At 40.4% G+C, this 18189-nt stretch overlaps 2 protein-coding genes across 4 annotated transcripts; both read left to right on the top strand.

The window, feature by feature from the left end:
* The first annotated feature begins 4840 nt into the window (after positions 1-4840).
* On the top strand, positions 4841-9268 carry LOC104932138 (Zinc finger protein 271). Its single transcript, XM_010747301.3, has 4 exons — positions 4841-5294; positions 5424-5511; positions 6825-6960; positions 7089-9268. Exons 1-4 carry the CDS (start codon positions 5096-5098, stop codon positions 8379-8381), a joined length of 1716 nt encoding a protein of 571 aa, XP_010745603.2. The 5' UTR covers positions 4841-5095; the 3' UTR covers positions 8382-9268.
* A 1221-nt stretch (positions 9269-10489) lies between these two features.
* LOC104932129 (porcupine O-acyltransferase) lies at positions 10490-17643 on the top strand. 3 transcript variants are annotated; one of them, XM_019276769.2, is made up of 15 exons: positions 10490-10904; positions 11555-11692; positions 11797-11989; positions 12134-12177; positions 12294-12475; positions 12580-12710; positions 12811-12831; positions 13099-13113; positions 13217-13342; positions 13422-13522; positions 13649-13725; positions 13825-13888; positions 14101-14186; positions 15244-15354; positions 15865-17643. In XM_019276769.2, exons 2-15 carry the CDS (start codon positions 11557-11559, stop codon positions 15964-15966), a joined length of 1389 nt encoding a protein of 462 aa, XP_019132314.1. In that variant the 5' UTR covers positions 10490-10904; positions 11555-11556; the 3' UTR covers positions 15967-17643. The 3 variants fall into 3 exon arrangements, with proteins under 3 accessions (XP_019132314.1, XP_019132254.1, XP_019132361.1); XM_019276709.2 differs by having other exon boundaries at positions 11550-11692; XM_019276816.2 differs by lacking the exon at positions 10490-10904 and having other exon boundaries at positions 11518-11692.
* Positions 17644-18189: the final 546 nt, after the last annotated feature.

Genomic DNA, 18189 nt, shown 5'->3' with positions numbered 1-18189 from the left:
ACCCTTCGCAAGACAACGGAGTGATGGCAGGAGCGACAGCCACAACAGGCGGCTGAGCCTGTGGGCTGCTGCTGCTGCTGTCGGGTAAACAGAAAAGGTTGTCAGAATCAGTGTACAGGCACCACCAGGTAGCGACACGCCCAAAGTGTCAAACATGGCAAGTGATGAGCATACATGGGTGAGGGAGGCTTGATCATTTTTGAAGTGTATAGAAAGGGGATGTATATTATAGGTGTTAAAAATAACTGTATTAGTGGCCCACTTGTGGACAAAAACAGTGAAGGATTGCCTCGAATCTCCCCCCCTGGCTGTTTCGTCTATCTCCTCTCTTCACCTAAAACAGGCCACCCATTCACTCGCAACCTACCCCATCCTCCTCAATATTCTCTCCTCAATCTCTTCTTTATTTTCCTCCCCCCTCCTCCTTCTCTCCACTTAGAAAGACGCAAGGAGGGGTGAAGAAGAGGGTAATTAAAATAGGGGTGTTGTGTGGTGAAATGAAGCCAGTACAGAGACACACCTCATGCCTGAGAGATGAAAATATAAATGGAGTAAAACCAAGTGTGATGTAAGGCTAGAGAGTAAAGAAGTAAACAATGTATGTTGTTATTTTTTATCAAATGTTTTTTATATAGCCCACCTTTGAGACATACCACCAGCTCTCTCGTTCACACTCACACATGAATGAAGCAACAGTACAGAGCTTTGATTGATGGGCATAGCTCCGGGCGACTGAGGAAACAGGTGAGATTGTGACAGTTCAAGAAAAGAAGAGGGGAATCAGATTCCAGTATCTGTACCATGGTTACTGCAGAGAGAGGCATTGGCAAGACCAGGGAGGTGCAGATGGAGGAGTCACCTTGAGGGAGAAGAGGGAAAGGAGGGAGGGAAGGGACACAGTGGCAATGCCAGTTTATTTCTTTTCAGGTCATAAGCGTGTAGATATTGAGAAACGCACTTGATGAGCAATTAAACTGTATCCTGGAGTGGAGCATGGGATTCTTGATTATACAAAAAGGTTATAGTGTATAACTACGAGAGTAAATCCTGTAATCCGGAGAAAAGCTTCACAGGTGTCAGCCACAGTCTGTGTGTGGTACAAAGCACAGCCGGTCTGTTCAGTGGTGACTCAGTAAGACTGTCTTTCTCTCAATGGAGGTTCAGGTGGAGATGAAATAATATTGATTTAACTCTCAGTCACAGGTTTATAGATTGATTTTTTTATCCCAGTATATAAGTGTACTCCATGGGAAGTCGAAGTAACATTCATTCACAACAGTGTTCATGTATTTTACTGATTATCACAGCTACAAATTCAGGTTTGAGCTCCTTTTATAAAGACTCGAACAAGCAAAATAAGTGGAGAGGATAAATAAAGTTTTATATATTCAAATAAGCTACATTTTGACATGAATTTTCTTTTTGTTTTAAATAGGTCTTTCTAAAATGGTGTCAGGTGTTGATGTTTTTTTTTTAATGTTATTGTGAGAACCAAAGAGAATACCATTCCCCCTCATTAAACAACAGTGACATCTGTTGGCAGAGTACTGGCAGAGATGCAGGATAAATCTGGTGATATTCTGTATTTTTCTTATTATTTTTAGCCACTCATCCTTTTCCTCTGTGCCATAGACCTCCCAAAACAATTCACACCATAGCAGTGGGTGTCACAATAACAATAACGCTATTTAGAGTCAGTTCCGTCCATCCTGCTGCGGTAAATGCTCACGAGTGCCAAACCCACAAATAAAAATGTCCCCAACAAATACACTATTTACTTTTATTTGAGAAGCTTTTTCTAAAAATCCAGCATGTCCGGTTATTTTAGCAAATTACTGATCCTTCAAGCCATTTTTTAAAGGTTTGAAATGGACTCAGGGGATGAGCCACAGTGGATGTCACAAAGCCCACAGAGACAGACTGACACACTTTTGGTTTTAGCATTTCCAACAGATTTGTTGACAATAACAAAAATATATAAGATCCCAAGCCTTATCCTTCAACTTTAATTAATCTAAAGAAGAATTAAATGAGCAATCATACTTGTTGTAGTAACATTCATTCAGAGTTGTAGTAACAACTTAAAAATAAGATTTACTAAAGAATAAGTAAGGAACAAATCAGGTGCCAAATAATGAACACCTCCTTCCTGAATAACCTTTGAATTGATGGGCTAGTAGAGAAGACACATTGCTACTATGATATGCTTGATATTTATATTTATCTACATATGCAAAATGGTAAATAATTTAAATAAATATTTCCTGATAAACTCCAAACTAAATTGCCATATTGCATATAACCAGTGGCTTGTATTATGTACATATAAGTTGGAAATTTTACAATAAAATGTGTCATTGTTTCATGATTATAGTCCATTCGTTACAACTGCATTACTTTGATCCTCCGTTCTGCGTAATTCAGAAGATAATTGTTTGCTGTTTGCCAATTATTTTCTGGTTTATTCCTTATTAATTAACCACAGAACATTGGGAAAGAGAAGGCTCAAAGCATCTTAATGCTAGTAATGAGAAGGCCAATTTGTACCAACAATAACCAAGAAGGGAGCATCCTTAATGCTTCCGAAAAAGGTTTTACTTTGGAAAGTAATTGTATATGCATAACAAGGTTCAAGGGAAAATTTAGTTTTTTATTTGTTTCTGAGTGACAACTGCAATAAATCTGCTGCATATAAAGACAGAATAGGAAGTGTAATAGTGCATGTGGGGGTATAAAAAACAGAGGACAGGTAAGAAATTTCTGGCAGGAATTTGGACAGAGATAAAGCAGCAGCCACAATATAATGGGCCACACAAAGACAACCAAGACAGCAGAGGAGGTATTAACATATGGCAAGGTATTACAAGCTGCAAGACAGAGCGCTGCACCTCACACAGTATGAGGCTCTGTCCTAATTACTGCCAACCTCTGTGCGGTTTGCTAATGGTCACAAGCAGCTGTGGGAGTATTAGCAATGTGTTTTAGGTGTGGCACTGCAGACGGAACACATTAATGTTGAAACGCTTCATGTTTTAAAGTGCCCTTGACTACATTTACGAAGATGCACTAGATTTTCTACACTGATTATTGAAAATTATGTCAGTAAAACCTTTGTTGAAAGCACCAAGGACAATCTATTTTTTGAGTGCAGACAAATGAAACACACATTGATCTGGCGCTAATTTCAGAACACACACACACACACACACACACACACACACACACACACAGACATACTGAACTTTTTATTTTAACTTAAAATATTCTTCTGACAAAATCTGAATTATAGTTTAAAGTACAGTGTGTGTTCAAATAAAACTAATTTGGTCTACAAATTGTCACATAAAAGCATGTGTATTTGTTAAATTTGTGCCCAGCGTCACACTTACAATCCACCACAGTAGATTAAGGTGTGCATCACTACTTAACATTATAATTTTGCCAACATAAAAAAAACTGTATTTGCTACAGCTTGTTAAATGAATATACAGCCGGTGTTATTGTTCTGTAAGTAAGCCATTAATAATCTACATTACAGGTTACAGGTGTTGCGTTTCCACATGTCAAACTCTGAGCAGGCCTATGTGAATTTTGAGTGTTCTATGTTGTAAGCACAATCTTTATAAACATGCATTTGTCCTTTTTCCATTTAAACATATATAGTCTATATTTATAAGAGAAGGGAGGTGTGCAGATAAATGCGTTTTTATTTGTATGTAAAGTAAGATGTGTTTGTTTGCTGGTAATATAGCACTACTAGGGCTTTTTTTGTCATGTTTGTTGTCGTTTTTAACAAAGTGAATGGCTTTGTGACTAATTTGCTTGGTTGTTTTATGTCTGTCTATTGTTTGCACGTGTTTTATTAAATGCGTTTTTTATTGTGGCGTTTGATTTTTTCACAGCAGGAATTTTGACATGAAATAGTAAGGTAAATGATAGATAGACAGATAGATAGATAGATAGATAGATAGATAGATAGATAGATAGACAGACAGACAGACAGACAGACAGACAGATACTTTATTGATCCCGAAGGAAATTCAAGAATCCAGCAGCAGCATGCAAACATACATTGAATATACATTAGAATTAACCTATAACACAGTAACCATACGTCCAAATTAACCTGAGATAGATCTAAATGTAAGTATTTACAGAGAAATTAAACATTTGTAGCAAAATTAAACATTTGCAGAAGAGTTAAAATTCTGAAAGTAAAAAAAAAAAATGCTAGGGAATTAAACATTTGCATAGAAAAATACATATATAACTGTGTTAAAAAGTTAACCCGTGCTAAACATCTATAGAAAAAAAACAGAAAGTGACAGTAGAAATAAAAATGTTTTAGAAGAAATATGAGAAAGAACTACAAATGGGGATAAAGGACTGTGTACAATTAAATTAGGTTGTAAACAGATGAATGAAAGTCACAGCATGTAGTAGAAATATGATTCTTATTAAGGTTCTTTTCATTGGTAACACCTGCATTGACCCTATTATTTTACATCAAAATGGCTGCTGTGAAAATGGTCTATTGTTCCCTATGGGAGACAATAAAGTAACATTGTGGGTCATACTTGTTTTGTCTAGAGACTCTGACTTTCATAACTTTGAACACAAAAAAATTCACTCCATAGATCTAGTGAGAGTCAAACATGTTGATAGTGTAATCACACTTAACCCAAATCACAGCTAATCAACATGTGCAGTTATTCAGGTCACTGAATTTAATGGATCACAAAATGACTCGTAACACCAGCCAGCAGGCGTCCTCAGTGCGCCGTGTGCCTGATAGAAAGAGACACTACAAAACTCTGCTCCTCACGCCACGGGTTGTTTTGTTTGAGTGAACAACACAACAGAAAGACTGAAAGATGTTTTTTTCCGCGCCAAAAATAAAACACAGCCGTCGACTTGTTACGCATTGCCGTTGTTTAACGGTCGTTAACGGTTAAAAATCGAACGTACCTCCACGAGGATGCGCGCGCATCTTGGCAACGGAAGTCGAAGTTTTGTTGTTGTTGCTGCTGCTGCGGATAACTTCCTTTATAACCGAAGCTAAACAATTTAAAAGTTAAACATAAAAAAACAAAAAATGTCGTCTTGTTGCATAACCAGCTGTAAAAATCGACATTACACAAGCCGCAAACTCAAATTTTACAGAATACCGTGTGACTATCGGCCGTTTCAGGCAAACCGGAGACGTTTGTGGCTACAAGCGATACAACAAGCGAACGGCAGCGCGGAGCCACTCAAGGAGAATGCTCGTATTTGTGGCGCTCATTTTATATCAGGTAGGATATAACGATGCTTTCGTTTTAATACACGATATAACAGTCATTTGGTTAAGTTGAAAAGATGAAGTGTTACTCTGGAATTACCTTAAAAACTTGTTTTTTAAGTATATATATATGTTTTAATAGGAGAAGCTTCCATGGACCACGACAGTCCAGACTTCGTGCCTTCGGTGTTTACAAGCACTCCACAGAGCCCCAAGAAAAAGGGGAAATGGTAAGAAGTGTAAATTAATGTTAATGTAGTTAACTCTAGATATCAGGCACATACAACCCTGATTCCTGATTTGAAAAAAAGTCTAGACACTATGTAAAATAAGTAAATAAAAGCAAAATGTCTGCAGTTCAATACAATGCAGCAATGCCAAAAACTGCAGTTCCTCAAACGTCCACTTGAGGCTGGCTCCAGAAGTGAGTCAGTCTCCATAAGTCCCCATGTTAAAATGTGCAACTTCACAGCAGAAATAAACATGTTTACAGCCTGGTACAAAAAACAGTTTTGGTCTCTATAGTTAATTTACCCGTTCATGACAACTGTACTGAGGGTGAATCTTTGTAGAACTCACCTGTTCTCATTATATTAAGGCTTATGCAGGTTGTAGGAGCCAAATACAGGGTTATGATAATTGTCTTTTCCTGTTGGTACAGTAGGTGGCATTATAATCATCCAGGCCACATGAATAAAGGTAGTAGGAAACTGTTGCTGTCAGGTGTTGTTTGACCCCAGAAGGGCGCCAGATTTAAATCTCAATGTTTGATTAATAAATGGATACAGTATTGTTATATTGCACGGAAAATAAACTTATTGGAAAAATCATCAGCGACGTGTGGACAGTCCAGTTGTATACTTTTAATATTGAATTATACTAAAGTTACCTCACATATTATTACCGCAGTCATCCTCCATGAGGATCATTGAGGAGGTAATTGACTTCAAGACACTTTGTTTCATGTAGAACTGAAACAGTTAATTGATTAGTTGATTGCCAGACAGTTTAATGTTTTAATAATTCATCATTCCAGTGTTTCGGCTTCCCACATGAGAGCATTTGCTGCCATGGCAATACAATTTCTCACAATTTCTGAAATTATATTGCTAAAAAAATAAACAGTCGGCTCGCCAAAAGAAATGGGCAGACCATTTGATAATGATAGGCCTGTGTCCTGGCAGTTGATGGTACGTTCTGGGTATAACATGTCATCAAGTAGAAATACTTGGAGCCATTACGTACATCTGGCCACTACAGTGTTCCCTATAAAACACTGTTACTATTAACAAGCTGTGCGTAGGTCTTACCATTACACGTGTGCCATTTTAAACATTTGGTGAGGAGACCAAACAGTTTATGGACAATTATGCAGCGCAGCAGCTGACTGCTTAAATTTTATAGTACCTTGCTGCACTAATGTCTCTCGCACCATAAAGTTGTTAATGATCACCATCTTTACTGTGTTTGAAAACCGTGAATTTTTCCTACTCCGCTTTGGCCGATTGATCAGTTAGTTCTCACTCTCTTTCTTTTTTCAAAGGGTTTATGGTCGTAGGAAAAGGCGGCGTCGTGCAGCACGCTCAGAAGAAGAAACGGCTCCCCCTACAGTTGATTCTCCCGTGGACCTTCAGTCGTCTGCTTTGATGGAAGAAACGCTACAATCTCCATCAGAGCAGGTAACAGCCACTACTTGTTATTTCTGCATTTATTTTATGATTTCACATGAAATCAATATATTTTATTTTGTGTTTAGAAGGCATAAACGTTTACCTGGGGAGGGATCTCTTCTGTCTGTTTTTTCTAGGAAGGAAAAGCATTGGTGAAAGAGGTTGAGGCTGAAACCAAAGCAGTCAAAGAACAAAGAACATTTAAAGTGCCAACAGGCATCCCGAAACTAGACCATATGATACCTGTTGTACTCTTAAAATCTGTATTTGCACCGGGCCATGGGTATCGGTGTGAGCTGTGCAACCAGCACTTCCCCATTGCATCACAGCTTGTAAAACACAAACAGCTGCATGAAGACGAAGAAGAAGAAAGGTCCTTTTCCTGTACAATTTGTGGAAAGCTCTTCACGAGTGAGGCGGATTTCACGACGCACCAGCGCATCCACGAGCCTTCCTTCCCGTGCAACATGTGCGATCGATCTTTCACTACAAGTCAACACCTCAAGCGTCATAAACTTATGCATGTCAAAGATGGCAGGAAGTGCAAAAAGTGTGGCATGCTCTTCTGTCAACGTCACAGATACATTTTATTCCAGCCACAGACACAGGAGTCCAGTTCAGAGTCAGAAGAGGATTCCTCCGTCGCCGAGCCTCAACATTTAGGCAGTAGTTTGTTGCCAGAAAACAATCAGCTGGTGAAGCCTGCGCCAAAACAGACTGCTGACCTGCATGACGATGTTCAGAGCACCGTCACTGTAACACCTTTGCGGAAAACTACCATTCAGACCTCATCGTATGCACCCCCAAACCTCAAACCTGTACCCAAGACCCCTAATGTCGGAAACAATCAGCTGGTGAAGCCTGCGCCAAACCAGACTGCTGACCTGCATGACAATGTTCGGGGCACCACGACTGTAACACCTTTGCAGGAAACCTCTGCACCGACTGCATCGTGTGCACCACTATACCTCAAACCTCTACCCAAGACCTACCTACCTCCAGCCTCGCGCACAGAAATCTCATCAGAAATCCCCGTAGCAGACTTGATACGATCTTTCACTGTGCCACGTCGACGCAGGCCACCCAAGCCCTCAACCTTGATCAGGCTCCAACACCCAAAACTCCCTCCGTCACTGAAGCTCTTTTCACCACAGTACCTCACCTCGACATTCATCGAGGTTAAAAGAAATTATGATTATATTTTAAGCAAATCAAGAGGTGTTAAGAGCAAGGAGGATATTGTGCAGGAGGAGAACTGTGTTGTGCAGGAGGAGAACTGTGTTGTGAAGGAGGAGCCATGCGAGCTGCCTCTGAGTCCTCCAAAAGAGCTCAACATTGTAAACGTCAGGCACGTCAAAAAGGAGCCTGATGTGCCCGTTCAGCCAGTCAAAAAGGGAAAAATCGCGTATGATCTGGAGTTTGTGCTCTGATCTAAACAGTGGCTGGGTAATAATCACCTTTGAAAACAAACAGTGATCGAGTCCTGCACGTTGTTTTGCTTCAATTCAACTGACCTATTTGTGTTTCACATTTCACTACTCATACCAAGACTGTATCCTAAAGCTAACAGGACATTCTGTCAAACACATTAGTGTGTTTGTTCGATACTACAGCTCAAACATAAGCTCATATTGGTTGGTTAGACCTAATCTGCTTCACCCGGCCGATATATTTTAATCTAAGTGTTGGAACTTTTTTATTTTGTAAGACCTCTGTATTCAGGGTACTTCTTAATCCCTGGTTTGTTGAAACTTGTTTGTCCACTGTTAAATAATACTTCACTGTAACTAAGAAGGATCTCTTACCGACCAGAATTGTAAAACTGTGCACCAGGTGGCATTTGGACTGCAGGCAATAATCTGTACTCAGCAGTTTGTGTGGTGATAAACAGTTTAGTCTGCGAGCCAATGCACGTTATTATAAATGATATCATGAATATGATTGATGATCAAGTGTTTGTTGTTTTATATAATAGACGTCATGTTATGTATACACATATATTGTAACAATTCCAGTATTTGGGGTACGCAGATGTTATATTTAGTTGCCTTGCGTGAAAGCAGAGTGGTGTATTGAGGGAAGAAACTACCTTTCAGAGACTTGTTTTTCCCACAACAGGCTGCTGTTCTGTAGCTGGCTCTGACTCTGAAGACTGTTAAGGGAGACAAGTCAAACATTTTGCATTATATTTACAGTACTGCGTTACTACAAGTTTAAAAATCGTATCAGCTGCTGGTAATCATGTTTTTGTGTCTATGTTCTCTGTTTGAGTCACTACTGGTTTACAATTTTATACCAATAAATGTTTCCAAAATGTTTTCTTTGCCTCGCCTTCTCACAACACTGACATTAAAGCTTTCCATACGCTGTCCAGAAGGTTCAGGATGTACAGGCCAAGAAGATTTCAGATTTGTCCTGATGGTGGCACTAGAGGGATTGTTAAATTGACCCAGAACTGTCTGCCTGCTTGTCTTGGACAGACCTCGTATCAACGTGTCATATTGGATTAAAATTTCCAGCTTCTTCTGTGAGCTACTATCGTATTGCAGAGAAAGCCAATACAGCCAGTACAAGGACAACTTCATTGGCTTTTTATTCACTAAATTTGGTTGTAGTCCCCAAATGATACTTTAGTTGCACAAGTCATAATTATTTTTATTTAGTTTTTTAGCTATGTTGCCACTTAATGAATACAACTTGAATAAACCTTTTAAAAAACATTTTTTTGGGGGGGGGTTGCCAGGTTGTGATAAATCTTTCTGGCAGGTGTTTTTACCCCTCAAATATCTGGACCAGAAATAAATCACCAACATTTACAACTGCAGACTTGATGGTTTGTTGCAAAAAAAGAAAAAGAAAAATCCACTTTATGAAAGACGTTTAAACATAGAGCAGAATTGAGGCTGAGAGGCTGATCCGCACCGCCAACCACACAATTTTGTTAATCATTAACAAAGACAGAAGAAGCAACTAATAGAAAAAGGAACCAAGTTGAATTTGAGTGAAATAAAGGTAATTGGAATAGCAATAAAAAAACCTGTCACGTATGCCTGACTTGCAAAGGCTCTGTGCCTCACAGTTTGAGAACCACTGTCTTATTAGAAAATGAGAAACTCGTGACCATTAATCAGTGACTCTGTTAACATTTGTAACTGCAGAGCCGGTTTAATTATTAAGCAGAAAAACCCATTAACCTTTATTAATGAAAGGGAGAAACAGCCAATAGGGTTTTTGTTCACAGCCTGGCAACCCAAACGTTATTCTTAATATTGATTTATAAATCATGAATACATTAGAGCCTGTTTATGTTATTTTCTAATCATTTTCGTTCAATAACATTGCTGCTGAACTTATGTTTTTATTTCAATTTAAACTATTTCAGATAAATATATGGATGAGTTATATTTTATGACTTTAAATATCACTGACACATCAACATAAATTGGTTTCTATTCTTAAATTTGCATGTGAGGCTAAAGAATCTCCCCAATAGAGAAAGTAGGTTAAGTGTTTATTGATTTTTATTAGTCATGCCAACAGTTCATCCCTCTGAAACCTCATGTACATGCACATCTCCGAGCCAGATGAGAGCTCCCTGTCTCCTGTCTGAGTCCATCTGCACGCTGTACACATCCCATTGGTCACAAAGCACCGGTGATGGTGGGTGATGATTCTGATTGGTCGCTTTGGCTGTCTCTCCAAACCAACGAGGGCAACGATTGGCTGATGTGGCCGTTCCCTGAGCAGCGGATTGGTCGATGCGTCTCCGCCTGGGCTGCTTTGATGACAGGCAAAAGTGGTGCTGATGCTGTGACAATGGGAGTCATCCAGATAAGCAGCATCTGGACCGAGTGTGTTTAAACAACACAGCGGCAGCTCACACGCAGGTAAACGGGACGGGGGTGAAGCAGCTGAACACGGAGAGGAAACTTCCAGCTGCTGTGCTGAAAAGGGTAAGTTCACCCCTGGAAAAAAAAAAAAAAGACTGACATGCCTGGGGGCGTCCAGTTCTCTGCTTTTGCGTGGGGGGCTGGGAAACAGCTCTCAAGTACGTCGGCTTGTGCAAAAACTGTAAATCCAAGCTGGATAGGTGAGGAAAGGTTTGAATCTTAAGATGCTTCAGCTTTGCGGGCAAGTCTGCAGCAGACATACCGTGAGTGCAGCGGTTGTAGGAAGGCAGCTGTGAGTCAACTCATCCCCCCTTTTTGGTCGACTGCATTGCGGAGAGAGCATGCCTTGCAGAATAAGCATGTGTCTACTATTCTTTAACACAACCAGCGTAGAAAATAATAGATCTAATCTGCTGTGGTCTTCATGCTTTCATCACAGCATCATGCATTCCTATAGATCCTGTTTGTTACCAAATTAAAAGTCCAATTGTCATGTATTTACATAGCTATGATCAGTATAAAGATATGTCACTGCCATCTGATGAAAGGCGTGCAGCTGCTGCATGGATTTGCACAGATTTGTAGTGAGTTGCTGTGCATGCTGGGATTTGAAGTTTAAGTGATTGTGCATTATAGCCATGGATATGGCACAGTACAGTGCTGACTCTACAGATTGAGCACCGTTTGACTTCCCCTCTGCTTTTTAAGTGTAGTGATGGGAGCGTTCAGCCGTCAGAAGTTTTTCCAGGAGCTTGCTCATGGCTGCCTGCTGCCTACAGCTCAGCAGGGCCTGGAGCAGGTATGGCAGCTGCTGGTGATCTGCCTGCTGTGTCGGCTTCTCTGGATGCTGGGTGAGAGTCCAAGAGTTATTTTGTGCCCACTCAAGTGTTATTTGCTCTTCATATAGCTTGAATCATCACTACTAACTTTTTTCTTTTTTTTTTTGCTATGTCAGGCCTCCCCTCTTTCGTGAAACACCTGGGCACTGTGGCGGGAGGTTTCTACACTCTCTACCTGTTCTTTGAGCTTCACATGATCTGGGTGGTCCTCCTCAGCCTTCTCTGCTACCTCTTCCTCTTCCTGTGCCGCCACTCCACCATCCGAGGCACCTTCCTCTCCATCACTGTGCTCATCTACCTGCTGCTGGGGTAAGACAGGCCCTCCTCTTGTAAACGTCAAAGTCTGCGTTTGAAGTGAACACTTCTCAAAGTCAGTCGTTGCAGTGAAGCTGAATTTGCAAGTGAGAAGTACAGTACGTCAAAACTGAAACCTTTCTTATCAAATTTTATCAGAGAGCTGCACATGATGGACACCACCAACTGGCACAAGATGCGAGGTAGGCATCTTCTCTGTAGGCAGCAACATTTCACACATTTCTGCTTCGTATTCAGCATCGATAATGCTCTTATGTTTGAATCTAGCGACTATTTAAGTGCTGCCTCTGTTGTGCAGGTTCTCAGATGGTGGTTGCCATGAAAGCCATCTCTCTGGCCTTCGATTTGGACAGAGGTGTTGTGACCAGCGTACCCTCACCCATTGAGTTCATGGGCTACATTTACTTTGTGGGCACAGTCATCTTTGGCCCCTGGATCAGCTTCAACAGCTACAAAGAAGCTTTAGAAGGACGTAAGCTGGTATGTGTGACGCGGTATATCTTAAGTATTGAAGAAAGTGAGGGGGTGAGGATTATTTCAGAGATTTATCCCGAGACAAATCTGTGGCTCTTTCTTCTCCTCAGAGCTTTTCGTGGCTTTTAAAAGTGTCTGTTAGCTGGATAAAGAGTCAGGTATGCCTCGTTATTTCCAACTGTGTGGCGCCCTACCTCTTCCCTTATTTCATACCTGTCTACGGAGACAAGCTGCTACGAAGGTGAGCTGCTCGTGAAACAAATCAAAATCCCTGTTTACCCTCTGGCTTGAATTGTTTACAGCTTAATTCTCATCTCCCCTGTTACCTGCTTTGTTTACAGCAAAAAGAGGAGGAAGATCAGGTAATTGATTGTCCACCTCAGTGATTCTGAACATGCTTAACATTTTAGGCACACCCTTCATTTGTTTTGTATTCTTTCATGCATTTCTTGCTGTTTACTGTTTGTGCAACATCGCCATTACCTGCACGCATCTGTCCACATCATCTCTCTGTGCAGCCACTTCACCCGTTCTCTAAAAAACGCGGCAAGACGTAGTTCATCACATGGCAAGTGTATAAAACATTTCTGTGAATTTAATCTTCTCTTTTTTATTCTGTTGCTTCTCAGAGGTACACCGGCAAAGTACGTATTGTATTGTTTTGCATAGTAATTAATTCATTAAGTTCACTTTTAATCTAAATTCAAACATAATATGTTTCTTCCTCTTTTAATGTCGTCGCGTTAGGTGGCTGCTGGCGTACGAGAACACGCTGTCTTTCCACTTCAGCAATTATTTTGTGGGTTATTTGAGCGAGACCACGACCACTCTGGCTGGGGCAGGCTTCACAGAGGAGAAAGAAAACCTCAAATGGTTAGATTTGCACGTGCAGTATTAACATACAAGTGTGTTTACTCTTTATTCACATTTGTTTACCTTTTGTATTTTGTAGGGATATGACTGTATCCAAGCCACTGAATATAGAGTTTCCTCGGTCGATGGTGGAGGTGGTAACATCGTGGAATCTGCCCATGTCTTCCTTTCTGCACACCTGTGAGTTCTAATGTTGACAGCGATTTCTTGATGGCAGCAGCTGCTTGATTCTTTTTTGGCATTTCATTCTCATCATGAACGGCGTCACAATGACTCATTGAAACCGACGCTCTCTCGTCTTCGCAGATGTTTTTAAGAGCGCTCTCAAATTTGGGACGTTCTCTGCTGTCATGGTGACGTACATAGCCAGCGCTCTTCTGCACGTGAGTACTATAATGGAAGTCTTACATGAGCAGTTTATATCTCATAATCTGGATTGTTGTGCGTCTGTTTAAACACCTCAACACTCTCATGTCTGGCAGGGTTTGAGCTTTCATCTGGGTGCGGTGCTTATATCTCTGGGGTTCATCACGTATATTGAGCACGGTGAGAGTCTGCCTAATGTCGTCTCTTTTCCACATTAGAACATCTCCAGTTAGAGAAGGTGCTTAGCTTTGCAGTAATGGTTAATTGCACCAGCTATAACACACTTCTTTCTGTTTCACTGCAGTGCCTGTAATTTACCTCTTAACATTTGGGAAGGAAAACCCTTCATCTTGCTTCATTTTTAACGCTTTGGTCTTGTTTTTGTGTTTCAGTGTTGCGGAAGAGGCTCGCAGCCATTTTTAATGCCTGTGTACTGTCAAAGAAATGTCAGCCAAACTGCAGTCACAGGAACAAAAAGGTAATATTCTCCTTTCTCTTCTTTCTCTTTGTTTTTGTTTGAAAGGGGCCAGTCATTAAAATTAGCAGTGGGCGCTTCATATCTCTAAATATATACACTGAACGTCAAGCTAGAGCCAGCAGGCTGTTATCTCAGCTCAACATAAAAAGTATTTATTTCTGTTTAGTTGTAGTTCATTTTTTTCTTTTTTTAACTCAACTAATGCTTCATGCTGCACAAATATACATCTCTATACTGACCACAGACCTCTGTGCATGTTATGTGCATATTCTGGTTTCCTTCCAACTATTTTATGTGTGCAAATGGTCATTGCACTTGGCATCGCTGGCACTTCCTTTCAGAGCAGGAGGTGCTCAAAGGGTGCCTACCTAGTAGCTCTTCTGGCCTAGTTTGCATTCGGAAAAAAAATGTGTTCTCAATTTTTTTTGCTTTATATATGAAAGATAAACCCCTTTTATGTGTTTCCCCCCCTTGTTTTTTCCCTATAATAAGCATTCAAAGTGACTATCACATTAGAAAATGGACCAGTCTAATCATTAAAAAGATATACCTCATGCTCGGGTTTTAATTCTAGAAAAAAAAACCCACATCTGCTGCATTTAAAATACAGCAGCCCCAATGGTCTGCCTTGTGCTGTCAGTTGATATATTTTGGGAGTTTACTGGCAAGACGCCCAGCAAAAATCCCTTATGTTATATTGGTTACACACATCAAGAGCAGCGGGGAGGGGGGGAGAGAGAATAATGATTTCTGCCAAGAAGAAGCAGCCTGCATGGACTGCAACATAGCGCTGATCATTCCTATCACATTTTAAGGCAATGATGCGCTAAAGCTCCTGAAAATGTGGTTTCATATCTTCAATATTCATTAAATAAATGTGCAACAGTGAAAGTTAAAGTTTGGTAGAAGAGTTTGAGAACAGCTTCAGCTTCATGAAGACTGAGTAAGAGAAGAATATGTTTTCACAACGCATATATAACAATGAATAAGAGGCGGATAAAAGTGTCTGGAATAATGATTTCCTTTCTTACATGGTGCTTTGTTTCTCCCTCTGCAGGGGCTATGGGTTTATATGATTAATATAGCATTCAGCGCATTGGCAATACTCCACCTGACGTACCTCGGCTCTGTGTTCAACTCCAGCGTGGACTACATGGAGGAGGATGAGGTGAGGTAACAACATGTTGAGAAGAGTATATGGGCAACTCATCAGCTATATATTTATAGACCAATATTGCACATAATGAATGTGCCTCGGGGGGGATTTACAATCTGTACAGCATACGGCACCCTCTATTTTTAAAACCCTCGGTTTGGATTGGGAAAAATTCCCCCTGAAAAAAACCTCAGTGGGGGGGAAAAAATAGAAATAGATAGAAACTTCAGAAATAGCAACTGAGGAGGGATCCCTCATCCAGAATAGACGTTGTGTGTACAGACATCATGTACTATACGTGACATACAGACATGTGAAATGCTATATAGGAATGTTACCTCGCTATGGTATTTATAGCTCAGAGGGCAGACGTGTGCGGACATTTAATTGTTTTCAGGTGTGGTTTTAGATTGGTTAGATATCTGGTAAGAAAGTAACAACAAATAAATGATGATAGATTTTTTGTATGTTTTAAAAAAAGGTATATATTATATGTCACATAGTTTGTACTGCCCCCTACAGGATGATATAACCCATCATACCATTCAGAAGTGGTCAGAGCTGAGCTGGACAAGCCACTGGGTCACGTTTGGATGCTGGATATTGTACCGCCTCATTCTCTAATAATAAGAGACAAAGAAGCAGAGAAGGTAAAAGGAAGCAATAACGAGATTTGTAAGGCCGGGTTCTCCACTTCTGCACTGTGACTTTATTCTGCATCAGACCCGAAGAGAAGTGAATCAACCTGTACACACAAACAATAAAACCAACACGCAGGGTTTCAGGTTGCGCCGCATGTTGGCTGGGTAATCTATTATCGTAACCTGCCAGGGGACTAGTTTTGATATCCGTGAAATGATAGCCCGCTCCTCCCTCCTCTTCCCCGTATCGCATCCTTTTTTATCTGAGCCGCAGTTGTCAAGCCCTCACGTTGTGACAGCAGTTACCGATGTCTCACTGCGAGCCCTGCAATCAATACCTATCAGCATGGAGGAGATCGGCTGCTCCTTTTTCTGTGGACACACGATAGAGCCCGTTATCTAGGTTTCAGCATCAACTGCGGCAGATGTCCCCCAGATGTGGTTTCCCCTCTGCCTCGAGTGTTGTACAATCGTATTTTTTAGGTTTGACAGATAAGTCTGGTGATATCCAATGTTTGTTTTTTATCTTCAATAAATTCCAAAAAGGCCAAAAGCAACAACGCATTCTGTCTTTATGACTTCCCCGGCCTGCTTTGAGGCTCTCAGCCAAAATGCTTAACATTTTTAAAAGGCTGAAACGTTTTTTAGCAGACATTTGTTGGGAACTATTTCAAGCAGCAGATTAACACACATTTCATGCTCTAGTGAGCATGTACAGCGAGCGGGGCAGTGTATGTGGGACTGGCTCAAAATAAACAATGCCTACGTTCATTGTAATGAAGGAACATGTGATGGAAGCCAGATCAGGCCTTCAGCTACAGAGATAAAACTTGTTACTGAATCAATTCCTTGTTGGTTTTGGTCTTTTTTTTATGGGATTTGTTGGCATTAAGCAAAATATAAAATATCACCAGACTTCTCCTTTAACAGAGTTTGTCTCCTGAGCATGTGAAAGACTTTTGAATGAAAAGAGCACAGGCAGCGATTACAATGACGCCAATAATTATCTCCCCTTTTGTGAATTTTAGATGAATCGGTGAGTCTATGAATTGATTTTTGTGGTGAACTTTCTTAACGGTGTTTCTATGTTTGTTTTGTGTTATTTTAAAAATTTCCTTTTCCTTTTTTTTTCTTAGAGACTGTGTCATAAGTATTTGTGAACACTCTCCAGTATTTAAAATAAAGGTTTTAGAATCAGGGTATTCCACATGTGTTACTGTAGAGAAAAAAATATTTAAACTCTTCCAATTTCATATTAGATGATATTACACAGTGCACTATATTAAATATTTATCCTGAAGTACAGTTTTTTTTATCACTCTGCTGCTTTTAATGATGCATTTATGTAACCGTTACCCGATGAAAGATTCAAATGAGCGTCTGTATCAGATTCTGTTCACATTTTGTCGATATCTTTCTTAAATCTGGAACGTCAAAAAGGATTTGCTTCTTGACTTAAGTACGTGGTGTTTTTAGATTAGAGTACGAATGTCCGTTCATTCCTGAGAACAAGTGCACAGTCTCTGCGGACCACACCGGTAACACTCCAAGTACAAGTACAGTATTTTAAATATTATTCTGATGTTTACTTTATCTTTTCTCCCTGTAAATGTGAAGGCACTGACACACCTGTGATATTTTTATAAAAATTTTACATGAAACCTGGATTGCCGTCTTTGTTTTAATTCAGTGAAAAAGATGTAAGTAGAAGTCAGATACACAAGGATTGCCGTAAGAAATTGTTGTTTATTTGAATGATTATTTACAAGAACGTTTAGACTGTTAGACAGTCTATAATGGTGTGAGGGTGCGTTAGGGAAGGATTAGAAAGGAGGGGGACAATTTTTTTTAGCTCAAAGCAATGATCCGGTTTAACCTGGAGTCTTACTTCTGAGCGTCCAATAAGCCAGAGAGGACAGTGAGGGAAAGGGGACAGAAAAAGGTTGGAAAGGAAGGAAGGAAGGAAGGAAGGAAGGAGGGGGAGGAACAGAGGTTGAACAACAGATGGTGATGGATGGAGATCAGGTTCACTTTCTGCCTACGTGAGAGGTGAGCAGATGCTGTATTGGAACCGGCCGCACAACAACCCAGACTGCGGGCTCGGGAGGGGGAAAGTGTGGTGCATTCAGCCCTGTTTGCCCCGGGGGCCCCCATGTTTACGACGGCAGGACCCAAGCAGTGTCTCCAAAGCCATCTTCACAAATGC

Source organism: Larimichthys crocea, chromosome XV (assembly GCF_000972845.2).
Source record: "Larimichthys crocea isolate SSNF chromosome XV, L_crocea_2.0, whole genome shotgun sequence".
NCBI classification, from domain to species: domain Eukaryota; kingdom Metazoa; phylum Chordata; class Actinopteri; family Sciaenidae; genus Larimichthys; species Larimichthys crocea.
Note: the sequence above shows the minus strand (reverse complement) of the source record. Positions and strands in the feature narration are given on the sequence as shown.

Bases quoted from the DNA above. Each gene is read 5' to 3' on its own strand.
- LOC104932138 (XM_010747301.3), top strand. From the start codon at position 5,096: ATGTCGTCTTGTTGCATAACCAGCTGTAAAAATCGACATTACACAAGC. The intron at 5,512-6,824 runs GTAAGAAGTGTA...CTTTTTTCAAAG, and splicing joins CCCAAGAAAAAGGGGAAATG to GGTTTATGGTCGTAGGAAAA. The intron at 6,961-7,088 runs GTAACAGCCACT...TGTTTTTTCTAG, and splicing joins TACAATCTCCATCAGAGCAG to GAAGGAAAAGCATTGGTGAA.
- LOC104932129 (XM_019276769.2), top strand. From the start codon at position 11,557: ATGGGAGCGTTCAGCCGTCAGAAGTTTTTCCAGGAGCTTGCTCATGGC. The intron at 13,523-13,648 runs GTGAGTTCTAAT...TCGTCTTCGCAG, and splicing joins GTCTTCCTTTCTGCACACCT to ATGTTTTTAAGAGCGCTCTC. The intron at 13,889-14,100 runs GTGAGAGTCTGC...TTTGTGTTTCAG, and splicing joins CATCACGTATATTGAGCACG to TGTTGCGGAAGAGGCTCGCA.